The sequence below is a fragment of the Eumetopias jubatus genome, unplaced genomic scaffold (genome assembly GCF_037043125.1).
Source record: "Eumetopias jubatus isolate StellerSeaLion01/CBP00866 unplaced genomic scaffold, mEumJub1_p1.0 scaffold_10, whole genome shotgun sequence".
Classification (NCBI taxonomy): domain Eukaryota; kingdom Metazoa; phylum Chordata; class Mammalia; order Carnivora; family Otariidae; genus Eumetopias; species Eumetopias jubatus.
The window spans coordinates 129479746-129506294 of NW_028274816.1; the positions used below are offsets into that span (position 1 = coordinate 129479746).

Here is a 26549-nt window from a genome sequence, read left to right on the forward strand (position 1 = left end):
TCAGTGCCCGGGACTCTCGCCCGTCTCCCGGAGGGGAGGGGCCACGGCGCGCAGTGGCTCAGGAGGGGCCCCTCCCCCTGCGGCGGGGCTGGACCTCGTCACGCCCCCGACGCCCCAGTTAAGGCTACCTGGCCTCCCCACAAATCCCTCCAAACCGCGGCCTGGGCCTTTTAGCCGGACCTGGAGAGTCCAAGTGCTTAGTCCCCAAAACCCTTTGTCTCCTCCCATCTGGGCCTGGCTGGGGCAAGGGCGCACGGGTGGCGGGGGGAGGGGGGTCGGGGGGGCTGGGGATGCGCGGTGCCTACTAGGAGGGGGGCAAAGTGAGATCCGCGACTAGGATGAGGCAGGGGCTGAGTGCCAGGGAGAAAGGCCGTGAATGGGAAGACTCGGGAGTTTAGCCTTATGCCGGGGGTGGGGGTGGGGGTGGGGGTGGGGGTGGGGGGTGGGGCGGGGTTGGGGAAACGCGAAGGGGTTTATCACTGGGATCATAGTCGGATTCATGTTTGGGGAAGAGCTCTATAAAACAGGAGGCAGGAATGGCCTAGCTGGGACAGAGGTCAGGACGTCCTGACCTTTACGGTGGCAATTCCTGGGGACTCTGCCCATCCCCATACCTGTCCTCTGGATTGCTCACCAGCTCTTGGTTCAATTATGCTAAGTTCACTTGTGAATCCTCTGGCACCTCACCCCACCACTTGCCCAAAACAGAGCTCCATATCACTCCCCAAACCTGGCCTCTTGTGTCCCTGTCTCAGTCTGGAGCCAGAAAACTAGGAGTCACCCTAGCCCCAACTAGCCCCGCTCATGCTGGCTCTTAAATATCGCTGGAATCCATTCATTTCTCTCCAGCTCTCTGCCTCTCTCTTAGCTCAGGCCACCCTCTTTGTGTTCCTGGATTACTGTGGCAGCCCCATCCCCATCCAGTCTCACTCCTCCTACTGGCCTTTCTCCACTAGGCCTCCAGAGTTATCTCTCAGAAACCTAAGTCTAACTAGTCAGCTCCTGCTTAGGAATCTTCTGTGGTTCATCAGTATCCTAAGAATAGGTCCAAACAAGTCCTCCATGATCTCAGTCCTAACCACCTACCTGTCTCACCCCTTTCAGGGCTTGGTTCAATGTCCCTTCTGCCAGGAGTCCTTCCCTATGACCTCCTCGCTGCCCAGCATGGGTTAGCAGCCTCTCCTAGGGATTTCCTTGTACTTAGCATCCATTTACTTGCCTGTTCCCCCTCTGGACAGGGTCTGTTTCTAATTCACCCAACATACTGTCTGACACATCATGAGCGTAGGTGCTCAAAAGATGTTTGTCTAATGAGTAATTAGATATGGCACTCAGGTTGGATTATGTGGGACTAGAGTTCAGGAAGGAGGGCTGGGCCAGAAAGACAGTTTTGGAAGTTGTCAGAAAAGACCCATAATTGTAAGTATAGCCATGGGAAAGGGTGAGATAACTCAGAGCAAATAAAGCAGAGGTCAAGGACAGAACACTTGTTTTAAGGAGGAAAGATTTCTGCACCACGTAGGATCAATTTTGACTCAGGTACCAGAAATCCCACGTAAGAGCCTCAGAGAAGACAGACCAAGGCCAGTAGGTCAGCTCTGCTCCACAAAGACCTTCCAGATGTGGCTCTTTCCACTTAACTGCTCCAGCAATCTATGACCCTTGTCCTCATGGTTCAGGGTGGTGGCTAGAGCTCTAGCCATCACATATGCATTCCAGGCAGTGGATGAAGACAAGGATGAAGAAGAGGGCAAAGGATCTGCACCAGCTCTCTTTTATGGGAAGTTCCCAAAAGGTGTCACATGGTACTTCCACATATATCCCATCAGCTAAAACTTAGTCACATGACCAGACCCAGCCGCAAGAGGAGGCAGGAAATGCAGTTTCTATGCTAGGCAGCTACATACCCAGCTAAGAACCAAGGGTTGCATCATCGTGGACAGAAGAGGTACCCAGGGACAACTAGCTGATTCCACCATTGAAAGGGAGGCCGGATGGAGAGACAGAGCGCTACTGGTATGCCAGGCTCTGGGCTAGGCACTTTACAGATCTTACCTTACCCCAATCTGAGTAGAGGCTATTATTGTCCCTGACTCACAGAGAAGCTTGGAGAGTTCAGCAACTTGCCTGAGGACATACAGTGACCCTTGGCAGAGCTGCGGTTGAAACTTGTCTTTTCCCTGTATACTGGTCTGGCTGGAAAATCAGGAGAGGGTGGGTCCTAGGAGTTGCTGGAAGGAAATCTTTCCACAAAGGAGGGCTTGGTCAACAGTGTCAGAGGCTGACAGGCCAAGCAGGCTATGGGCTGAAGGGTCTGCTTCGATTTGGCAGCAAGGACTGTCGGTAACCTTGACAAGGGCATTTAGAAGAAGTGGGGGTGGGGGCTGGAGGCCAACTGCAGAGGGTGGGATGCCGAGGGAAGTGTAGACGTGTAGGTCTTTCTGGAATGTTGGCAGTGAAGGTAGAGCAGGCAGAGCTGCAGAGGAACGAGGGCCGGAAGGAGCAGATGCAGGTACTGGAGAGGAGGCGGCCTCTGCTGGGAGGCCTCTGGGCTGGATAGAAGGGCTGGATACAAAGGAGGAATCCTGGGCTCGTTCAGGAAGGAAGGGGGCAGGAGGTGCAAAAGCAGGCAGCACTGAAGAACAAAGGGAGGGAAGAAGAGGGAGTTCCTGTCCTGTAAAATCCGAAGGATGGTTCTTAGCTGGGGAAGAGGGCAGAAAGTCAAGGGCCTGAAGGACAGGGAGGGGGCTGGCCTGTGCTGTCCAGTATCGTTTCTTACTGCCACTAGCCGCGCGTGGTGATTTAAATTAATTAAAAGTAAATAAGATTAAAAATTCAGTTATTTGGTTACACTAGACACATTTTAAGTATTTAGTGGCCACGTGTGGTTAGTGAATACTATTTTGGGAAGCACAGATAGAGAATGTTTCCATCATTGCTATTGGACAGCACTGGTCTAGATAGAGTGTGGTGATGGGGGGGTTCCCAGAGACCCTGCCTGGCCATAGGTCCAGACTGCAGGTCTTGCCCACCGCAGGGCCCCTGGAAAATCCTTCCACACTATCTCCATTCAAGACCTTCCTCCCCTCGTTGAGATTCCCTCAGGTCTCTCTCCTGGAGCAGCCAGCCCCATTCTTATTCCTGCTTTCCTGAGGCCGCTCCAGAGAGTGTCTGCTGTCTGAGTGCCAGGCCTCTCAAAGCTGTGGGAGGGGTACATGGAGGACCAGAAAGAGCTCCAATGTTTGGGTACAGTGGCCCATGGACAGAGGTGAGCTGATCTCCAGCACTGACCCTGCTGGGCTCAGGGCCTAAGTGGCGACTCACCACTGTCTACCAAGAGATCCAGAGGACCTCAAAGATCTCTCAGCTCAGCCCCGCATTCCACAGATGGGGACACCTAGTTTCAGAGGGGAAAAGTGGGGAAAAGTACAGAAGGCAGAAGTTTGTCCTCCTTTTATTGTACTCCACCACTCCCTTTCCCCAGACCTTGTGTTCAGACAGAATTGGGCAGGCCTTAGGTGCTGAGGCTGGGCCACAAGCAGGGAGCCCGGGATTTGGCCAGGGCTCCAACCCAACCCAAGGTAGCTGAGTGAGGATTCATGGCTTGAAGGGACTTTCCTGGCCTGACACACTTAGGGAGATGCATATCTCCATGGAGGTATTGTGGCATGGACCATGTGTCTGTACTTGAGGGCAGAGGTACATTCAGATGGTTGTGTTTGCAGGGCCCAAGCTGTTCCAAACCAGAGTGTGGATGGGAGGGGGGTGTGCATGCCGATGAGTGTGTTCATGTACATGGGGGTGTGTACGTGAGACCATGTGACTTGTAGGTATACCACACACCTACTCAAAACCTGCATCAGCCAGGTCAGGCAGGCCCAGGCTAAATCTGATACCCAATCGGGAATGGTTCCTAAACTTTAGTCTTTGAAATGGCCTGGGGAGTTTGCCATCCTTGCATATCTGTGGCCAGCCCTAGAGATTCTAGTTCAGGAGATCTGAGGTAGACCCGGGTGCCTGCACTGTTGATAAGCTCCGTAGGAAAATCTGGGGCCAGTAAGAAACAGGGCTCAAGCAGAGCTGTCCAGTAGAACTTTCTGCAATAGTCCATGTGGTCCAATATGGCAGCCATTAGGCACATGTATCTATTTAGCAGTTGTAATGTGGCTAGTTTTAGGAACTGATTTTTTTTATTTTATTCAGTTTAAATTAATATAAATTTAAGTGGTCATCGTGGCTAGTGTCTGCCATATGGGAAAGCATGAATCTGGAGACACGAGGCAGTGTGGTGCATGAGGGCCCAGAGAGAAGCACACAGCTCTGACGGAGGGGTGTGAGAGGAGCCCTGCCCAGCCCCAGCCCCTCTAGACCAGGAGTGGCTGAGGCTGGTGCGAAGCTCCCTCTGGGGGTGGTGGAGTTGGGGCCGGAGCCCAGACTTGCTCAGGTCTCTCCCAGTGTCCCCTCTGGGCTGCCGAGGCCTAGTGTCTGCCTGGCTAAGAGCGTGGAGAGCTCCGGCGGAGACCGTTCTGTCCTGGGCCCCCAGCAGGGCCCCTGCCTGAAGCCTCATGCTGTGTCCAGTCAGGAGGCAGGGGCTGAGGGTCAGGATGCCTTCATGTTCTCCTGCAGGCTCAGGGTGGAGCTGGTGGCTGCGGGGTCACGCTCACCCTGTGTAAGCAGGGCAGGGGGATAAAAAGTCAGCTGCAGGGAAGCAGCTGGCCCCCCAACACAGACACGCGGGCCTAAGGCCTCCAAAAGGCCCACACTCGGGGAGTTCTCTTACCGCCCCTGGCCCCATGCGCTCCGCGTACTTGAACTTCTTCTGCTTGTAGTAGTGCCTTTTGGGCAGGATGTGGAGCAGCAACAGATCACAGAGAACCGTGGCCTGAGGGCAGGGAAGGGGCAGAGAGAACATGGGGATCTGGGGGCAGGGACAGAACCGTCCATATCCCACATCAGTCCTTTCTGGCTGGGGGGCTTGGCTCAAACCTGCTCTACCTAGATTTCAGGTTCTGGAAGCGGGGGATGAGGCATTGCAGGTCCCTCAGGAGATCAAGACCACCCCATCCCACCTCTGTCCTGCCCCAACCCTGGGCCTCAGTTTCTTTAGACATACTGTGGGTCTGGGGTGGTGGGGTGGGCTCAGTAAGGATGGGGTAAGAGACTATGGCTGCCACTGAGATGTGGAAGGGGAGGGACTGACCTTATTACAGTGACCCCATGACCCTAGCACTTACCACCCCAAAGATGCCAATCCCAGAGCCAATGGTCGTCATTGTGGGAATGATGTCAAACTTCCCAGCCTGGTGGCAGGGCCCAGGAAGAGAAGGATTAACAGTCAGAAGGAGCCAGGTGGAAAAGGCCTTCCTCAGAAACCCCCGGGCTAGACCTGGGGCAAGGAGCTCCCCCTTTCTCCCCTCTACCCCCACCATTAGCTGGCCCCACAGCCTGCTCCTTACAGCTGTAGCTCTACATGGGGACCCAGCTGCTGGTTAGAAGCCCTGGGTTTTGACCTTGGCTCTGCTTCCCTGGACGCAGGGAGGTAGTGGAGGAGGCAAGGTACCTGCTGGAAAGACCTGCCCTCACTGGGTACCCAGGCCCATCTGTTATTAGCAGTAAAACTGCAGAATGAAGCCTAGTCAACTTCCTGTGGTCTATAACCATGGACACCCAACAAGCACTCACAGGAACTAAGAATGTGTCTGGCTGTCCTTCACACTGGACACTCACCTTGCCATCCACGAGAATGTCAAAGCGAATCCCAAACACCTTAAAGAGGTGGCGGTGGTTGGTCCCGTTTTCCACGAAGTGTCTGGCAAACCTTGGGGAAAGGGTGAGGTTGCAGAAAAGGGTGATGGAGAACAGTTTTGGGTCCAGTGTTCTTGGAGTTCAGCAGGAGCCCTCAGAGGTCCATGAGGACGGTCCCATGCCCCCAACACCCCAGGCCCACTTCCAGGAGTGCTGTCTTCAATCCTCACCCTAACTCCTGATGTCAGGGATTTCCCCCGCCAGTCCTGGCCAGGTGGGCCTCAAAGGGTGGGGGCTCAGGCTGCCAAGGTCTTGTTCCCTGAGGGCTCCCTGCTTGGCCAGACCCAGGAGAATGGGAGCTGCCCAGCTTCCTTCTGCTTTCTTCCTGGGGACACTTACTTGGCCCCAAGAGGTTCTGGGAGTAGAAAACCCCTCAAGGGGTTCTGGGAGCCCAAGGAAGGGTGCACTGGTGGGGTCCTGGCAGGCACCTGAAATTGAAGCCTGGAGACAGGTTTTTCTCCCCATACAGTCCATGGAACTCGTAGATGGGTTTGCAGTGCCGCACATGCCAGTCCAGGTCACAGTTCCAGTCGATGGTGATGCCGACCACCCCGCCCTGCAGGGACACAGGTGTTTAAAACCCAGGGCTTCAGGATCAAGAAACTCCTGTCTTACCCTGGTGCCAGCCCTTGAAGGGGGGGGGAGCATTTTTTTGTTTGAGAAGAGACATTGAGAAGCTGCTGCAGGGTGGGGTCCTGTCACCCTCTCTGGCCCCACCTCCCACCCATCACACTCCAACTTTCTGATGGTTTCTAGAATACATCAAGTTCTTTCTACCTCAGGGCCTTTGCACATACAGCTCCCTCAGTTCCACAAGGCTGGCTCTTTCTTATCCTTTTGTCACTTTCTCTGAGAGGCCTTCCCTAATGACCACCTCCAGACTAAAAACATGTGCCTGTTAGTCGCTGTTTTCTCCTGGAACATTTGTCACTTTGAAATCGTCTATTTATTTTGTGTGATTACTAACCCATCTCCTCTAAGACTATAAACTCCGTGAGGGTGGGGCTGTCTGTCTCATTTATCACTGACTCCTGAGTTCCTAGTGAAAGTCACAGTGTGGAAGGCAAGGAAATAGTGTTGCATTAAAGAGTGAGTCTGTAAAGACCTGGGCTAGGAAGAGAAAACTTGAGAAAGTGAAGCTCCTCTGAACAGGTGAGGACCAGGACAGGTGGGGGTAGGCTGAGCAACAGGAGAGTTGGGAAGTGGTCAGAGCATGTGTGGAGCTGGGCAACTAGGCAGGAGGTAGGTATGCAAGTGTCTGTGGATGATGGTGAGGGTGAAAGTTCCTAGTGCAGGTGGCAGGGAGGTTTTAGGAACAGGGAAGTCTAACATTCAGCTTTCTGGTTGTGTGTGTTGCTACAGAGCAACCCCCCTCCAGGGTTTGGCAAACTGAGGCCCAAGGGCCGAACTTGGTTTCGTATTTTCTGTGGCTGCTTTTCCCTATAGCAGCTGACTTGAATGGTTGGAACAGAGTCCACATGGCCTGCAAAGATGAAAATACTTAATCTCCGGCCCTTTAAAGATAAACTTTAAAACTTGCTGATCCCTGTTCTAGATAAATGTGTCGTGAGCAAGTTTTGTGTGTATGTGTGATATCACAGAGAAGAAGCTGATTTCCATCCCTAAACAGGCAACTGTAGGGGATAATGATCATGTGGGAACATGGTCACAGGGTCACCGCACGCCAGGCAGTACTGAAGTGCCATCCCGTGCATGAACTCACTTGATCTTCAGGACAATCCCGCAAGCCTGGTACTATTACTGTCCCCACTGTATAGGTAAGGGACTAGTGTGAGGCCGCATTGCTCATTAGGGGCAGACACACCCAAGGTAAGGGACTAGTGTGAGGCCTCATTGCTCATTAGGGGCAGACACACCCAAGGTAAGGGACTAGTGTGAGGCCGCATTGCTCATTAGGGGCAGAGCCGGGATTTGAACCCAGACAGACAGGTCTGTGCTCCTTACAAGGTACTGCTTCTCTCAGAACCCCAGGTGAGTGTACAAATCCCAGATTCTGGAATTCTCAGGATTCCTGAGCAGGGCACAGGACTTTTCAGGGCCATATGGCATGGAATTCAAGCTGCTTTTATCCAATATTTAAAAAACAGTGTGACCTCAGCAAACATCCAGGTGAAAATGTCTGCCCATGTCCATTCATTCTGGGCACCTCCTCTGTGTCAGGTCCATACCAGGCGCTGCTGAGGACTCAGGCCTGAGCTTCAGAAGCCCTCAGCATTAGGGAATAAATCCATAGATATACTCAGCCCATACCAGAGAGGCTTGAGGGGGGCGTTATCTGGGACTGAAAAGCCTTCTTTGACCTGCTGGTTCCAGGACCCAGGCCTCCTCATTTGCCTGGCACCATACCTTCTCAGCCAGGGTGCTAAAATTCTGTCCTGACTCTTGGACCACATAGCCCAGCTTGAACACAGGGCACAGCGGGTGCAAGATCTTGTGATAGAGGCAGGTCCTCATGTAGGCCGCATCCACCTCTTCCACCAGGTTGCGCCTACATGGGGGTGGAGGGCACGGGTGGCAGCAGAATGCCAGCTGGGAGGGTGCTCACCACACCCCAAAGCTCTGGGGATCCCTCAGAAGCTCCATAAACCCCCCTTCCACAGCCCTTGGAGACTAAAGGCAGCCCACCCCAGGAGCCCAGCTCAGGATTCTGCCTTCAGAGTGAAATCAGCAGGAATGGAAGGTGACAGAGTCAGTTGAGACCAGCTGGAGTAGCCTTGGGGTGGGGTGGGGGGTCCTGCATTTCTGCCCCCTTTTCCCACAAACCTGTTGACCTTGAAGCGTGGAAAGCTGATGCTGTTCTTGATGAAGAGAGTGAAGTTCTCGGCCTCTTGGAGAAGGGCAGGACTGGAGGAGACTGTACTCACTTACCATCCCCTCCTCAGGAGTCCCCCATGTGCCCAGCAGCGTTTGTCATGGGTGTGGGGGTGTGAGAACCTATGGGATCTTCCTGTGGCCCTGGCATGCGGGGGGTGGGGGGGGTGGGATGGGTGTGCTGTAATGATGGACTCTCGGGCCCCTTAACCAGGGGCTGGAGGATCATTGGCTTGGGGCATACAGGTGGGGTAAGGGTGGGGTTGGAAGAAGGGAGGACAGATCCTTTCCAGAACATGGATCCAGATGCCCCTTTGTCTGGGCTGGGGAACCTACTCCCGGCTCCCTGGGTGGATAAAGCGTTACCGTGGGACATTGTCATCCACCTCCACAGGACACCAGCCAAAGATCTCACACGTCTGCACAGTGTTGTTGAAGGCCACACACTTGCCTGTGCGGATGCCTGGAGCAAGGGAGGAGCCCGTGGGTGCCCACTCCAAGCTGGGGATAGAGAGGAGGCCCCACATCCCCAAGAGACCCCAGTGATGGGACACCCAAGAGCAGAAGCCTGAAGACAGAAATGTGGCTGGGTCTGGGACAGGGCAGGCCAAGGCTAGGATGGCAGGAAGGACTTCCTGGTGGAGAAAGCCTGGAGCTGAACTAGGGCTGTGCAGGGGGATGGGAGGAGGCCGACCTTACCTTGAGCCTTCCTTTCTGCCTTCCCTGGAGTGCAGCCACTGTCATCTGAGCATGTACCCCCTTCTGGGTGCTGGGGGAAGGGAGAGCAGCTGATTCCAGGCCCCTTGGGTAGTGTCCTAAGGAGAGCCCCTCCCACCCCCAGGGCCCTAGAGAAGTCGTGAGGCAGTCTTAGACAGCTTTGGGGTGACCTTTGCTTACAGCTTCCTTCCCCCAGTCCCCTCCCAGGACCCCTCTGGGCTCATGCCCAGCTGTGCTCTTGCCAGGGTCACCAGGCAGGGAGCAGAGACGTTAGGACTTGGGGATTAGGTGAGCACCGAAGCTCAGCATCTTGCTTGACACACAGCTGGGAGGGAAACCTCAGCACGGCCAAGAGCAGACTGTTACTTTGTGTGAATCTGTGCGTGAAATTCCCCCATTGCTTCCCCCTGAGGAAGCCTATCTTCAATGCCCAAGGGGACTTCCTCTTCCATTTCTTTTCCCCTGTGGATCCAGGAAGTGGGGAGAGGGGATGGGTAGCAGTCCTCACCTCTGCACAGTAGCCTTGAGCCTGGTGGGGGGTCACAATGAAATTGGTCATGATCACAAAGGAGCTGTCCCCCTGGAGATGAGGAGTAGGGGAGGGCAGGGCAGGGTTCTGAGTTGGGAGAACAGCCCCGAGAACACAAGCACTACCCCAACGATCTCCCAGAATCCACGTGACACCCAGCAGCCTCCATACCCCACGATGTCAGAATGGGATGATACTACAACCTGTTTTTGCCCCTCATTCACAGTTAGGGAAGCTGAAGCCCAGAGGGAGATAGGAGCTGGACCAGTCCAATAGGGAGACAGAGTCCAGCCCCCACTCTGAGCCAGGATGGAAGGTGTACCCCTGAGTCAGCTCACCTGGGCTGGGAAGACGTAGTCAGCTACATCCCAAACCTGGGGGCCCAGGCCTGGGAGCTTCGTCACGGCCAGACCCTTGAGTTTCACAGACACGCTGCTGATGAGGCCACTTGAGGTCTGATAGCCCTTCTCGTAGACAAACACCCACCTGTGGGGTGTTTTGGGGGTTAAAGGAGTCAGAGCTGGGCCAGGCCATTCAAAGATGGCATGAGGCTATGTCGGCTGCTGCCCTTTCTGGCACCAGCCAGACATGTCAAATACTTTCCCTTCCCCTCTCCAGATGCATCACTCTGCTCCTAATGCTACATCTTGGGCGGGGGCAGGAGAGCCTCACCTGCTTCCTGGAGCTGGCCTGTGCCTGAAGTTCCCACCCTTCTTTTTACGAGGAAAATACTAATTCCCAGAGAGGAGATTCACTGAAGGACTCTTTCAGATCTTTTTCCAAAAGCAGGATTTGCTGGGGCCTAGAGGCCAAGCTTCTTGGACCATAATCCTCATGCTCAGAGTGCTCCTTCCTTCCTGAGGTTCTTCCACTGAGAACTAGCAGAACATGATGGCTGGGAACCTGGCCTTTGGTGCCCAAGAGGATGGATTGGAATCCCAGCTACACTACTCATGGGTTGTGTGATCTGGGATAAGCTATTCAATCCTCTCTGCCTCAGTTTCCTCATCTGTAAAATGAGACTAACAATAATAGTACTAATCGTACTTGCTGTGACTTATTGCATGTAAATCACGTAGAAGGGGGACTGGCATGCAGTAAGCACTACAGAGATATTAGCTATGATTATCTCAGCCATGCTGGGAGCTCCTGGCAAGGGGACTGGAAGGGAAACAGAGGGGGCAAGTGGCCCTCTGAACGGCTTGTATTATGTGGCCCCAGTTGAGGCCTTTGTGGAGTGACTCAGGCCTTGGGTGTAGGGAGGGTGGGTCACATGACCAAGGCTTGCCAATCAATGTTCCATTGCCCTAGCAACAGTGATAGGTCTAAAGATGGACACACAGCCTGGGGAGTTTCAGCAAGGAGGCTAGGATTTTTCTGGGAATTACTGGGAAAGAGACATCCCTTCTGTTAGGTAGCTAAGGAAGGTAGCTATAAGACCAAAACTATGGTTAGTCATCTTGCTACCTCACAGAGAGTAAGTCTGAGAATGAAGCCAACTTAGAGGAAAGTTAGGTCAGGAGATGGAAGAGGGCAGCCTCCTGACAATGGTTGAGCACCTGGATCTAGCCATGCCTGAAGCATGTTAAAAAAAATCTACTTCTGGACTTTTCTGTTACATGAGCTAATAAATTCCCTTTCTTCCCCCCGCCCCCTTCCCCCCCACCCCTTTCTTTATTTAAGCCAGTTTGGGTTTGGTTCCTCTTGCTTACAACTGAGAGTCCTGGATATAGTCCTTTTCCTTCAGGAAAGAATACATCGCGATTCAGTGTAACTCTGTGTTTGAGTGTATGTGTCCGCTTGTGGTACCCATCAGAGTGTGTAGCTGTGTATCTCTGGGGGAAATCTGTGACCTCACCTGTGGCTCTGTCTGACTGCCCAAGCAGAGCTCAAAGCCCCTCTCCTGTATTCCAGAGCTCAGGACTCGCCGCAATTCTCTGTGCATCTGTCCCAGAGTCAGTGCTAGCTCTCTGGGGGCTGTCTCCCTACCCCAGGCCCCAGCAAGTCAGCCCACCCAGATCTTCCTCTCCCCTCCTATGGTCCCCACTTCATCTTCTCCAGGCCCCTCCCCCAGCCTGGCCCAGGAGGAGCCCCCTCCCAAGCCTAAGCATGGTCACTGCTGCCCCCTGCAGGTCCCAGATGGCACCAGGCGGGGCATGACAAAAGCTCCAGTCCTCGGGCTCCCAGCCTTATCAGGGAGACTGGGAGCATCACCTACCCCTGCCCTCCTCAGCCTCCTTCCTCCGGGGAGGATCCTGACTCCATGCCCAAGCTCAGAGGAGCTTTTGGGGATGATGGGGAGCTGCTCCATGTTCTGAACTCCTCCACATAGTGGAGTGGCCAAGAGTATGGCCCCCAAAGGGTAACAGAAGCCAGGATTCAGGTATCAGCACAGCCACTCACCAGCTGTGAGACTTTAGCCTCATCTCTGAGTGCTGGCTTTCTCAGTAAAACATATGTAATGGCACTTACCTCAAAAACACTGCTGTCCATTCAACAAATAGGAGCAAATACCCCACCCCGGTACTGAACTGTGGGCTGGGCCCCAGGAAGAAAGCAGGTCTAGGTGACTAGGGGATTCCCCATGCGTTCTCATTACGGAAATTAGCATGCAGTAGGCACATAATAAATAATCCTCTGATTTTCACTGTCTTGAGTTAGTAATTCCTCTTTATATGTCCACCTGCCCCCATCGCCCTGGCTTCTATTCCCAGCCCAAGCAGAACCTCATGTAAGCTGTCACAGATACATCATGTCCCCAGATTTTTATCCCCACTTCTGTACTCTCCCTGGAGATCTAATTCCACACATTCATTTAGCGATTCAACAAACATTTATTGATTGAGCCCTTATTATGTGCCAAGCAGTGTTCTAGGCACTAAAAATACAGGAGTGAACAAAGCCAACCAAAATTCTGCACTCAAGAATCTTACAAACATGTCTATAAGACCCAGCGCTTTGTGACACCCATTCCTTCTCCCTCCCCTGGTCCCTCGTCCCAGACATCACACAGGTACCTCAAACTCAACCCAAACCCTTGCAAAACAACCTGGCAATTCCTCAAAGAGTTAAATACGGAATTACCACTTGACCCAGCAATTCCACTCCTAGTTATATACCCAACAGAACTGAAAATATGCCCTCACAAAAGCTTGTATACAAGTGTTCACAGCAACATTATACATAAGAAGCAAAAGTGGAAACAACCCAAATGACTATCAACCATGAATGGATAAATCAAATGTGACATATCCATACAGTGAAATAGTAGTATTTAGCCATAAAAAGGAATGAACTGCTGATACATGTTATAACCAACATAGATGAACCTTACAAATATTATGCTAAGTGAAAGAAGCCAGGCACAAAAGGCCGCATATGATTTTAGTTCTGTGAAATGTCCAGAGTAGGCAAAGTAGGCTGTAGAGAGAAAGAATGGGGAGTTATTGCTAAGGAGTACAGAGTTTCTTTCTGGAGTAGTGAACATGTAGACTAGATAGTGGTGATGGTGGCACAACTTTGTGGTCATACGAAAAACCACTGAATTCTACATTCTCAAAGGGTGAATGTTATGGCATTTGACTAATATCTCAAAACAAAAATTCAGTGGGACCAACCTGAACGCCTCATGTCCCCCACAGAACTTGCCCCTTTGGTGCCCTCGTCTTAGAGGGTGGCACCATACCCACCCCATCCTCCTCAAAGCCTGGGCATCATCTTCACACCCTCATTCTCTATTATCCCCACATCCTTTGGACCCCTCTGTCCTCCTGGCATTCCTCTAAGGACCCAAAGGGATTTTGCTGGGGGAGGCCGAGACGTGGGAGGAGCCGGGACAGACACCAGAGGAACTCCGGCATGGGGATGGCACGATATGTTGCGGCTGGTGGGGGCACAAGGTACAACCATGGGCAGGAGTTGAGCAGGCCAGGCAGATGCTATAGAGCACAGCAGCCTCAGGGAGGGCAAGACCAGCCTCCAAGCCCGGGAGGGACTGAGTTTAGAGCTGGGGCCCACGCTGAGTGTTTGGAGGTTAAGCTACATGTTGTCTGCAGATAAGTTAGGCTGACGATTTGTGTTTAAAAATTTTTTTAATGAGTCACCAACCTCTAAATACCCAGAGGTTCCTTTGCTTAAAAATTTCAATTTCTCACTGCTCTTGAGAAGTCAAAAACTTGGGCTGTGCTGGGCCCAAGGCCTGCCGCAACGATAATGGGCAAAAACCAAGCAGTGGGCACCCCCTCCACACACATCTCCCTGGTGCGGGGCCCGCCAGGATGACTACTCCTGTCTTCCATGCTCACTGCTTCTGCCTTGGCATGGCCTCCTCCTCTGTTCTTATCACTGCTGCCTCTTCACAGTGCCCTGCCTCTGGCCTCCACCCTCACCCCATCCCCTGCATGCCCTGGGCCTTCCCCTGCTAAACATCCTTCTATGGCTCCCCACGACCTATAGGAGAAAGCCCATGTTGCCCCAGCCTGGCATTCAGAGGCCTGAATCAGTGGCTGTGTTCACCCCTCCACCTCCTTTCCCCTAGGTCCTTTCATGCTCCACAGCCTAACCTTAGTGACTCTTTTGCTGTTTCTTTCCTGCTCCAGGGCCTTTCTTTGATCACACTCTGCTTTCCAGCAGGAGTGCTTGGACCAGGTAGGCACACAACGAGACTCTACTAACCAGGGTTTTTCATTTCCTTGGCCACAACAGTTGGCTTTGTGGTAGGCACTTGACGTGACCCCTGCCAGTAAGAGTTGGATCTGGGACTTTTGCTGGAACTCTGGGAAAGGAGACAGTCTTATGCCCTAGCGATGGCTAAGCTGGTGAGATGTCAGGCTGGAGCTGCTGGTGGCCGTTTGGCCACTATGAGGACAGAGAGACTCTGCCTAAGAATGAAGCCCAGAGGATAGCAGAGCTGGGAAGAGGAGAAAATCCTGGCTAGCTTCTCTGGAGAACCCAAATGGGACCAACGTGAACTCCCCATTTCCCTGTAGAACTTGTTCTTCCCGTGCCCTCCTCATGGGGGATCCAGCTTCCATGAAGCCTGCATTGATTTTTTTTTTCCCAGTTACATAAACCACTCAATAGCCCCACTCTTCTCTAGGAATCAAAAGAGTCCTGGTTCACTCATCCTCCACTCCTTACTTTTCCTTTGCTCACCCTGTACCCCACCTCTGTCCCATGGCTCCCAGCACAGCAATAGGCACAGAGAAAGATGCTGTAGAAATGTCCCTGGATGCATTTTCCCCAGCAATAATTTGTGTCTGTTCTCATCCCTGATTGGTATGTTTCAGGATCCATTTGAAAATCTCAGAAGCAAGTGAACTTCTCAAGAGCTCTGTGTGAGGTAGATGACGGCGGGGGGGTGGGGGGGCGGTGCAAAAGGAAAGCCAAGAGCAGGCTTGCCGGGCTTACAGCCCCAGGTGTTTTTGCTCAAGGCTGGTTCCACCACTCCGGCACCTCTTCCAGGAAGCCTTCCCAGGCTCCACTTACCAAGCAGCATTCACAGATTTCACTGGGACCCTCCTGTGTACCGCGGCCAGACCTCTTTCCTCTCCAAACCAAAGCCTCCAGGCAAGGACATACCCCAGTACACTCCCTGTTTGGGCCTGCTAGGTCACGGATGACAGCCCACTGCCTGTGTACTGAATTACAGCGAGCTCATCACCTCCCAGGAGACAGTTCTAACTGCAAATTAACCATTTTAATTTGAGACAAAAAGAGTGAGATCTTCGCTCAGCCCACCAGGGCCTCAGACCCACTTGCTCCCTCCATTTGCCATGGACTTCTCAGAAGAGTGTGATTGATAGAGAACACAACCTCAGTTTGCCTTCTCAGTCTGTTTGGGTTCTCAACATCTCAGCCTCTCTGCCTCTGTCTTAGTAATTCACCATCTCTCAGCCTCAGGACCTCTCTCTTCATCTGAGTGGTTGTGCTCCAACGTCCCTCTGTCTGGTTCTGTCTTTGTGTCTGCCCATCCCCCATCTTGTTTGTGCCTCTGTCTCTGGAATGCGGGAGTCTGGCTCTTCTCCCATGTTCCCCTTTGTACCCTGCAGCACCCATAGGAGAAGACATTCAGACAGACAGGGGCCTTGGGAAGAGGGCTAATTCAAGAAAGGCGTCCCTCCTCAGAAACGAGCCTGCGTACAACATCTTTAGAGGGATCCCCCCACCCTCGCTCCGTGGAACAGTTGGGAAACTAAAACCTGAGAGAGTAAGACCAAGCCCAGACCAGTTTCTGTCTGCACCTGAGCGGTCAGCAAAGCAGTGGGCAGTGGCCAGTGGCCAGATGAGGGTGCTGGAGACAGCAGGAGTTGCAGTCAGAACAGGAGGTCTGGGCTTGAGGGTGGGGTCGTGGGGGACACTGCCTTCCTCTCTCTGCTATATGACTTGGGCAAGTCAGTGCCCCTCTCTGAGGATGTTTCCTTTCCAGGTTATCAAGGCCAACTTTGGAGCCATGCAGCTGGATTCAAATCTGGTTCAGCTTCTTTCCGGTTGTGAGATCCAGACTAAATCATCCAGTGTCTCTGAGCCTCACCAACACTGAGGAGGCCACATGCGTTTGGAAACTGAGTAGGCTGTCCTTAGGAGGGAGGAAAGCAAGGGGGGAGGTAGGCAAGTCTCTGTTACTGGAGGTCTGTGTTCAGGACGGGATGTTGGCTTGGAGCATATGGTACAGCTGGGAGTGGGGTGGGGGGAGTGTCGCTTTCCCTCTGACAGTCTGTGACCAACACACAGGAGGGCCCTGGTGCTGCTCCCACTGCTGACCTGAAAGCAGAAATAAGGAGCAGTAGGGGCCACAGTGAGGACAACATTCTCCCAGCCTCTTCTGGTGAAGGATGGGCTGGGCCTGGGCAGGCAATCTCTCTGTTCCCTGGAAGGTCAGGAGTGCAGCTAATGGTGAGCTTTTAGGCCCAACCTGTACCTGGCATCCCAGCATCAGGGCCCCATTACAACGTTCTCAGAGCCCTTGTGAGGTGGGAAAGGAGAAGGCGGTGCTGAGGCCTGGGGGTCAAGAGACCTCCGCTCTAGCTGGGACTTGCTATGTGACCTGGAAGCTCCACTACTCAGTTTTCCTCACAAGCTCAAATGACATTTGCAGATGTCAAATTGGTCTGTGAACAGGAGGGAGGCAGAGGCCGAAAGGTGTCACAGGGCTAGGTCCTGGCTTCGACTCCACCTGACTCCACTTTGACTCGACCTGACCTCCACCTTTGACTCCACCTTCCCCCAGATGGAGTAGGGGGAAGGCTGTTTTGGATATCAGAGGCCCTGGAGGGACCAGAGCGATATGGTCACTGTTTGGTCTCCTAGTCAGCCCACCCTGGGCTCTAGTCAGCAGTCCTGGTTTGGTCCCTCAGCAAAAACGGGGACATGGAGACCAGAGGGGCAGGGCCCTCAGAATCACACAGCAAAGTGATTCTGCCAGGCATCCCCAAGCCCCCTCAGCAAGAGCTGAAACTCCTTCATTGGACCTGGGGCCTCCAAGAGCCTTCCGCAGTATCACTCTGAGTGGATATGATTACCCCCCACATCCCCCTGGGGCACACACATCAGGTGGCCAGCCACCTCAGTCACCCGACATGCACATGTGGATCCCCAGCCACAGGGACACAGCCAGCAGCCACCCCCAGTAGGCACATGCCCAGACACAGAACACGTGCATCCACACAGAGCTCTAGGTACGACACACATGCACACACAGCACATGCAGTGCTCACACAAGCATATGTGTAAGCCACTGCCAGGCCTGTCTTGGCTCCCAGGACAGCAAGACTTCAGGGGAGTACCGCCTTACTCTGCCTCTGCACTCCTGGGGCAGTGGGACAGGTGTCAAGATGCCGAGAAAGGAGCAGTCATCCCTGGGACCTGAACTGACCTCCATGCCACCCGACATGCCGTCACTAAGGTCCCAGGTGTTCTGAATTTGAAAGTTTCTTTGCTCTGGGGGTTTCAAATATCTCAGGATGCCTCTAATTTAGGCAGGGCAGGTGGGAACAGGGCCTGTCCCTCTTTGGCTTGTAAAATGGGGCGTGGCCTCGGTCTCTTAGTAGTGGCCTGGCTTGGCTAGGAGGTCGGAAGTAGAATGACTTTGGTTGTGGTTTGCTGGGGCCCTAGCCTCCAGCACCACTCACCACTTGAGAGACCATTAACAGTGAGTCAGTTCCTTAGAACCCAACGTCTTTGCCTCTTGTTCACCACATGACCCAGGGCAGGACTTCCCCTCTACCTCAATGTCCCTATCTTGACAATGAGTTAGCCGGCTTCCATACCTTCTGAATAGCACTACAGTTTGTCAGGGAGGGTGACAACCAATGGAGAAAAAGGGGGCTCTTTGGGGTCATGGGGGCATCCCAGAGCCTGGAGGAAAGGCCCAGGTTGAAAGCTGGTGCAAGAGGGTGGCAGGTAGGGGGCCCAGACTCACCCAATGACGTAGACAAGAACCACAAGCTGGATCAGGCGGAAGACGACGCCCACCTTCTTGTTGCGTACGAGCACCATTCGGGGAGTGTCATATTCAAAGAAGAAAGCAGCCAGTTCATCCTGGAGCCGCTGTGCCATGGTGGGCCAGGCTGGCGCCTGAGAACCGAGCCCCTTGCACAGACTTTGTCTTGAGGTGAGCCAGGTGTCAATGCCCACGTCTACAGTGGAGCTTCTAGGGGCTTCCTGGCCCCTTAGGAAGGGCAGGGCAGGGCAGGGCAGGGCAGCTGGGGCCAGAGGTCAGGAGTCAGGGGTCAGTTGAAGGCACTTGGGTTGAAAAATAGAGTCCTCGGGTAGTCAGAGCAGCTCTTGGCCCCTGGCAGGCAATGGACTGTGGGCCAGCCGCGCCTGTGGACAAAAAAATTCCCAAAGATAGATGGGGGCGGGGCTGGTGGGGCCACCCAGGCTCAGCCCCACAGCTCCTTCTGGCTCCGCCTGGGCCCTGCTGAGCCTCCGGAAACAGGAGCTGTTGGCAGGAAACCACGGGCCACCCGTCATAAGGCAAAGATAAAGCTTTCAGCCCCCCCACGAACCTAGCGGAACAGAACAGGGCCAGGGCTTGGGTGGAGTGGCCTCAGGCTGAAGCCTTCCCCAAACCATGGACCCATTCCCATATCCAAAGATCCTCCCCACTCTACCTGTGCCCCCAGGTGTGGAGCTCAGTCCCAGGGCGGGGTGGGGGTTGTGGCCAGGAGAGCAGAAGCAGAAGCAGGGCCATTTCCGGAGGTATCAGCTATCTGATACTCCCAGAGCCTGCAGCAGGACCCCCACTTCTGTCCTTATAGACCAGCTTCCATCCACCTGTTCCTCTGAGTCCAAGCCTGGCCTGTGCCCAGTCAACGTTAGCACTGGGCTGGCATCTCCATAGCTCACCTCTCCTCTCCCATCGTTTGTTCAGTCCCAGCCACACGTCCACCTCCCAAAACAAGCAGAGGGAGGGACGCAAGTGCCCGGAAGATTCAAGGGCCCCATCTGTGGCACACTGCCCCTGGGCTCCTGAGACAAAGCTGGGAAAGCCCGACATCAGACAGCCTCAGTTAATATCCTTGGCTCTGTTACTAGCTGCCTGTGAGGGCTTTGGGTGATTTTCCTCACCAGCCTGAGCTTGCATCCTCATCTGTGAAATGGGGATGATAATGGGATTTCCCTCATAGGTAGAGGCCCTAGGGGCATGGGTCCCAACAACACTGAAGACAAAAACCTGAGGCCACTGTTGATCTTAAGGTACAGACCCTCTGCAGCCCCTGTCTTCAACTGCACCCCAGGGCATGTATGCAAGGGTCCCAGGGGACTGGGGGTGGGACAGAGGTTTCATGTTTGCTTCTGGGGCCCTAGAGCTGGAGGCCTCCCCTGACCCAATGCCTTGTTTTGCGGATGAAGAAATGAACTCAGAGAGGAGAAATCAATTGCCCAAGCTCACCCTGGGCTGTACTGGAGGTCTCAGCTTGAAGCAGGAAGGCCTCCCTGGTTGGCCCTCAACCCAGGCCGGGTGTCCTTGGGGCTTCCTCTGGAGATGGGAGACGGAGGCTGGGTTTCCCCCCCGGGGTGTGGGGAACTCCCCTGCAGTCCAAGGTGCCTCGCTCTGAAGGCTGATAGGAGTCTTCTTCCTGGCAGGCCTTTAGGCTGGGCAATTGCTCTAGGCAGGGAGCCAGGCTCCAGGGCTAGAAATCCCAGCTGCCTGTCTGAGTAGAGCTGCTTTCTGGGCAGCAAGGGCCCCCACAGAGGGCAGGCCCATGGCCCCTTCCAGCACCTTAGGCCAGTTCTCCCCTCTCAAACAGATCATCTCACTAATCTCAGGCCCAACTGTCTGTCCAACACTACCTTCCAGAGGGGCAGGTTGGAACCATGTCTTGGGCTTTTCTAAGGAAAAAATCCAGAGATGCTGGGAGCCAGACCTATGGGTATCATGTCCCCTTGGCCTGGTCTTGATCCCAGACAAAAGGGCCTATTCCCTTTCCAGGTGATCCCATGGTTCTTGGAATAGCAGGTCCCAGGACATGAATTGCTTGCAGTCAAGAGTGGGGGTGGATGCTGACACTATACAGGAGCCATCTTTGTGCCCCACTCCACCCATGATCCCTGGACATTCAGGAGGGTAGCAGGCACCAGGTGAAGTGGGGAGAGAGGAGGAAGGAGAGGGAAGGAAGTCAGGCAGTCTCTAATCTGCACCTGCCCTTTTCCTATCATCACCATGACCTCCACTACCTCCTCCTTCACTCCCTCTCCCCATCTCCAAGGAGCCAGGCTTGCTGACAGACAGAGGGACTAATGGACAGATGATGTCCTTTGCCTGACTAAATTTAGCAGCCAGTGGCGTGCAGAGGGGGCCTATGCCTATCCTGAAGGCCAGCCCAGGTCCTCAAGGGGTTCGGCACAAGGCTCCGATGGGTCTCCTTAGCTACTCAGACACCCTTGCTTCCAAGCACGCACCTGTGCTCCTGTTACAGCCTCAGTTCTGACCCTGACACTTAGAAAACAGACTGTCATGGGGGACTATCTCATTTGGGGTTGTCATATCCAAAGCATGCCCAAAATAAAAAGAAATAAAAGCAATTACATTTATCTTCCCCATTACAAATCTTTTTTGCTAATAATTTTGCCAAAGTAAGACAGACAGCTGATAGGACCAATGCCTCTTTCACTGGTTCTAAAATGCATCTTTCCATCTAGGCCTATGCTTTCCCACCTTGCCCCAACTACAGCATCCCCAGGAACAGACACCTGTGATTGTTCTAGGCATTTTGGGGGGGGGCAGAGACGGGCAGGGCAGGGGTCAGAGTTTACAGGGGACACAGTACTTTCACATTCAGCAGATTTCTTTTTTAAACAGCCTCATGAGGCAGGTACTGGAACCCCCATTTCACAGATAGGGAAACTGAAGCTCTAGAAATTGTGTGCCTTGCCCAAGTAGCTCCCATGTCTAGTGGCTGGAAAGGAGGCTCCCCAAAGTCTGAGAGATTGGGCCAGAGCCCACCCCAAGAATCCAGCCCTTGAGAGCTGCCAGATCTGCCTTATAAGCCCAAAGGCCGAGTGGCCAGCTCCAGTATTGGGCCAGACCTTGTAGGGAGACAAGGCAGTGCTGCCAAGCCCTCAGCCCCAGGACAGCCTCCTCTGCCTGGCTAAATTTAGCAGTTCTATGGAGTGTGGAGGGGGCCTGTGTCCATCCTGGAGGCCAGCCCAGGCCCTCAAGGGGGTTGGCACAGACTCCAATGGGTCTCCTTAGCCATTCAGTGTCCCAAGGTTGCAGGGATGACACCTCTGCTTGCAGAGTTCAGTCCAGTCCCCCACCCTGGGTCTGTCAGTGTCCCAGGGCTCACTCAATGCCGCTCAGCCCCTTAGATGCCGGCTAGAATCTGGGACAGCCTAACAGAGATTGTCAAAGGGAGGTTGTGGGAGCAAGTGTCCATAGGGAAGCCACAGCAGGGGTCCTCAGGGTTGGTTTCTCCTCTTGTCCAGACCTTGCACTGCTCCTCTGGCCTCTTCTAACCACCCCACCCCGACTATGAGCTCCTTCTCCCTAGCATCTGCGGTATCACAACCCCCTGGTTCTCCTCCATCCTTTTGGGACATTTCCTCTTGGTCCCCATTCTCTTGCTGCCCCTGGAAGGTGGGACTCCTTGGGGCTGACCTAGGTCCCTGCCCCTCAAACTCTGAGTACCCCTTGGGAGGCTTGTCTCCTTGCCTCCTGATGCTGCTGAAACCTCCACACCCACCTGGTAGCCACCTGCCCACCCACCTCCTCTGGCTCCTACCTTTCTTTTCTTCTAAATCAAACTGTATTGAGGTATAACTGACATACGGTAAAATGTACCCATTTTAGGCACACAGTTTGATGAGTTTTGACAAATGCATGCAACACCCCCCATCATCTGTCCCCCTAGAATGTCCCCAACCTGCTCTTTTGCTGGCAACCCTCCCCAACCCTAGCCCCAGGCAATCACTGATCTGTTTTGCTTTTTCTAGAACTTCATGGAGGTGGAATTGCACAATACGAGCTTCTTTTACTCAGCACAAGGGTTTAAGCTTCATGCATGTTGTTGCATACATGAGTAGTCTGCTCCTTTTTATGGCTAGAGAGCATTCTGTTGTATGGACAAACCACAGCCTGTTGTCCGTCCCCTGTTGTCCGTCCCGTTGGTGGTTATTTGGGTTGTTTCCAGTTTGGGGCTATGATGAGTAAAGCTGCCATGGACTGTTGGCTTCAGTTCTTTGTGTGGGCATTAGGCCTCCATTTCCTGAGTTTGCCCTTCCATTTCTCCCAGTCTCTCCTACCCCTCTGCGGTGTACAGCGTGGGAGGCCTGGGGAGCCCAACCTGGGCTGATGGAGGGGGCAGGGTGAGGCCTTGGGCATTTTGGCAGTGGCCATCCCTGAGCCAGGGAGAAGTGTGCCAGGGCTTGCCCTGGAATTCCCTCTGGGGTGAGTGGCTGTGAGGTAGGAAACCTCTGTTTCCCTTGGCTGCTCCATCTTGACCTGTCAGGCTCCATGCTGTGGGCTGGCAGGGCTGGACTTGCGCAGGCCTGGCCATGAGCTCCAGCAGCTGATGGAACCCTCCATGCCCATCTGATGGGAGTGCTGAAGCTGGCCTGTCTACGCATCAAGCCCTCCATGCCCGTCTTAACTCCATGTTCTGTCTGTTTGCCATGATGAAGCCAGCTAGACAGTCAGGCTTTCCAAGAGCTTTGGGGTGTTCATCTGTAAAATGGAGCCGTAACCCCTGCCTGGCCCATCTCAAGGAGCTGGTTGGGCACCCAGGGAGCTGAGGCATACAGAATGGTTTTGGGATCTGAGAGGTCTAACTGATGGACCATGCGGAAGGAAGACTCCTTCTGCCCGTCCTTGGCGCCCACTGTGAACTATGCACCAAATCTTGCCCTTCCCCAAAATAAAACCCGGGAGCTCCTAAGGGTGGGTTGTGTCTCTTCCAGTCATGGCTGGCTTCACAGATGTGTGACCTATGCAGCTGCACAGAACCCCATGCCCAGAAAGGCCCTGCATTTCGTTTTAATACTCTGCTGTCGCTGCTTTGAAACTAATTCTTTTTTTTTTTTAATTTTATTTATTTATTTGTCAGAGAGAGAGAGGGAGAGAACGGCAGGCAGAGGAAGAAGCAGACTCCATGCTGAGCAGGGAGCCCGATGCGGGACTCGATCCCAGGACCCCGGGATCATGACCCGAGTCAAAGGCAGACGCTTAACCAACTGAGCCACCCAGGCACCCCTGAAACTCCTAATTCTTAAACAAGGGCTCCACATTTTCATTTTGTACTGAGCCTCACAAACTACATAGTCAGTCCTGTCCCTGGCTCTGTGGGCAGGGCCTGATTTCCCTTCCCAGGGCACTGGGCAGAGGATTAGAGACAGAAACTTCTTGAGTGAATCTTCTCTCCAGAGGAAGAAAATGAGGGAGATGGGGACACACAGCTATTCCCTCCACAGAGCCCCTGCTCCCAGAGAGCAGAACCACCTGGGTGAGTCAGAAGTTAATTATCAAGCAGCCTCTCAAAGGTCCCTGGACAATGTGAGCTGAGAGAAGCCTTGGGGAGGAGCCCTGGAGCTGGGCTTAGAAGGGCTTGAAGTTGATGGCACCCTGGGGTTCAAGGAGGGGAAGGAAAGAGAGTGAGAAACCTCAGGGAGAGATGCAGGACCCATGGAATAGTCAGGGCTGGAGGCCCATGGTATTTAGGCTCCAGGCCTAGCCCGGCCTCAGGCCAAGTCATGAACCCTTCCCAGCCTGTTTCCTCAGTGATGACACTGGAATCTTAACATATGCAAAGGGCTTTGAACATGTACACAAACTATCAAGTGCGGTCCCTGTGAGCAGAGTCATGCATTTGCCATTTGGGAGAGGGTCAGGAAATCAGTGTCTCTCCTTGGTCCTCTCTCAGAGGAAGACAGCAATCCCTGGGGGAACCTCAGACCTTGGCTCAAGGTTCCTGACGTGAGTGGGTGTGGGTGGTGGGAGCCCAGGTGGACACCACATGGGCAGATGGTGGAACTGCTCTCTAGGAAATCAGACAGATCGTCCTCTGTTGCCCCAGGCACTCAACCTTTATTTCTCTACCAACTGCATGTCAACAGATGGGTATAGGGCCTCACCACCCTCCCCCACCTCCAGGTCTGCCAATCGTCCGGCAGGAAAGAAGCGGAGAATCTCTGCGGGCTGGTGCCCGGGGGAGCCCTGCCCAACTCTGCTTCTCTTATGGGGCCTCTCTGGGGACTTTGAGAGAGGAGGGGACCGGGGAGAGGTAAGGTAAGAGGCCACAGTACTGGAGCCCTAATTTTTGCCAAAGGGGCAAAAGCGGAGTTAAAAGAACATTTATGTCCATCAAACACTCTTTTCCCATCATCAGACATGATCCAACACACATTCCTCCAGCAATGAGGGAGGGAGAGGAAGTGCCCTTGGGTAACTAGCCATTCTTATTGACATCCTTTCGGCTCATGGGTATGTGGGGTTGGAGGCAAAGAGTGAGGCCAAGAGTCTAGGGGACTCAGAATCACCCAGCTGCATAGACTGTGGGATGGTGCACACAGGGTTGGGCTGAAAGGGCACAGTGATCAGGTACCCAAGGATGTCTGGGGTCTTAGGCCCCAGGGACATGAAGGGCAAATCCGGCCTGAGCTTGGCAGACTGGGCAGCACCGAGAGAGACTTGGTATATCTCATTTGCTTAGGACAGGGAAATCTGAGTCTGAGGGTGCCCAGAGCAAGGCAGGCAAGCCAGCTGTCTCCTGGGAAGGGGATCCTTGCCCAGCCCCCTTCCCCTACTTCCATGTCCCTCTCTCTGACCCTTCAACCCCCTGTGCATACAAACAGTAAGAGGCTCAAGCCCTCATGATTCTTCTGTTTTATGGAAACAAAGTGGAGGGGGTTACCTGCCCTTGCTGTGCACAGCTGGGCCCAGATGTTTCCCCCACTTCACCCCCTTACTGACCAGGCCCCAGACCAGTCACTAAGCAAGAGTTCCTCCATGAGTGTAGAGGCACCAGTCACCAAGTAAATGCCCAGCCTCCAAGCAAGGGGGGGGTGCCTGCTCCAGAATGTGCTCATGGATTTGGGGGGTAGAGGGCTCTGCATGTCTGGATGTGCTGCCAGCTCCCTGGCTTCTGGGCAGATCCCTCCCAGGCTGCAGCTCCTGGGCTAGAGCTTCATAGCTGAACTTCCCAGGAGAGTCCCCGAGACATGAATTAGAGAGCCCCCATGTGTACAGAAGCAGGGACAGAGACTCTTGGCAGGGCCCAGTGAGCAAGCGATGAGCGTGACGGCGGTGTGGAGAGTCGGGGTGAAGGCCTGGGCATCATCAGTCTGAGGTACACACTGGAGACTCCACCCTGTTCCCGGCATTCACTTCTGGTCCTTCTCTTCTGGAAGAAAAACCCAAGAGTATGCCAAGAGGTGTATGTGTGACAGTGCACATCCACACTGGTTCCTTCTAGCTCCTTCCATCCTCCATTTCTCCTGGGACAGCTGCATTCTCCCACAGCATTCATCAGCGGATCCCCAGTTCCACTGTGTCTCCTGATGCAGCCCCACATATCCAGCTGCTGCCAGACACAGTTCTCGGATGCCCCCTGGGCCTCCTTCACTCCCCATGTTCTATCAACAATGCCAGCCCAGCCTGGGGCATATTTTGCTCTTGATTTTCAGTCTGGGACACAACTGCCCAGTATGATGAAATCCAGAAACTGGTGGCATCAACTCTTCCTTCATCCCATATACTCAGGTCTGCTGATTTTACCACCTACATCTCTTGAGTTCATCTCTTTCCCCTGCTGCCCCCGGGCTTCAAGTCCTCTCTGCCCTGCCCTTAGCCCCCCCTTACCTCACCGTCATGCTCCTGACCCTGGCATCACACTACAAATCCAGGCTGTCATCTCCTTGGGTGGCTCTCCATTGCCTTCGGCATAAAGGCAAGCCCACCTTGTATCCCGGACTCTCCCTGATCTGTCTCCACCCAGTTTCTCCAGGCCTCCTCTCCCCTCAGTCTGGCCCGATGGCCTCTTTGCCTGACAGCTGCTCAGCCACACCTGGGTACAGCCAGAAGATGGGGCAAGAGGACCCCCCCTCGCCCCCTTGCCTACCCCCTGGGGCTGACCGGGCATCTGCAATTCTTCCCAGGACACATTCCCTCATAAATCATAGGGAAGCTACGAGCATCAGGCCTCAGCAAAACTTCCCTAAAAGGCCACCA

At 53.9% G+C, this 26549-nt stretch overlaps 2 protein-coding genes across 8 annotated transcripts in view; both read right to left on the reverse strand.

Moving 5' to 3' along the window:
• Window positions 1–3438: 3438 nt before the first annotated feature.
• Window positions 3439–18439, reverse strand: P2RX1 (purinergic receptor P2X 1). 2 transcript variants are annotated; one of them, XM_088028414.1, is made up of 12 exons: window positions 18303–18439; window positions 10222–10369; window positions 9863–9883; window positions 9337–9406; window positions 9004–9100; window positions 8590–8670; window positions 8173–8314; window positions 6234–6361; window positions 5728–5818; window positions 5235–5300; window positions 4781–4882; window positions 3439–4665 (listed from the first exon to the last, which is right to left on the reverse strand). In XM_088028414.1, exons 1-12 carry the CDS (start codon window positions 18437–18439, stop codon window positions 4600–4602), a joined length of 1149 nt encoding a protein of 382 aa, XP_087884540.1. In that variant the 3' UTR covers window positions 3439–4599. The 2 variants fall into 2 exon arrangements, with proteins under 2 accessions (XP_087884540.1, XP_027951249.1); XM_028095448.2 differs by having other exon boundaries at window positions 9863–9934.
• A 166-nt stretch (window positions 18440–18605) lies between these two features.
• The window catches only part of ATP2A3 (ATPase sarcoplasmic/endoplasmic reticulum Ca2+ transporting 3), a 46888-nt gene continuing 38944 nt past the window's right edge, over window positions 18606–26549 (reverse strand). For 3 of the 6 annotated variants that reach the window (XM_088028411.1, XM_088028412.1, XM_088028413.1), the window contains one exon: window positions 18606–18706. In XM_088028411.1, coding sequence (XP_087884537.1) covers window positions 18606–18706 — 101 coding nt within the window. Of the gene's footprint in view, window positions 18707–24382; window positions 25723–26549 lie in introns of those variants that run through there. The other 3 variants (XM_028095447.2, XM_028095444.2, XM_028095446.1) reach the window with 2 other exon arrangements.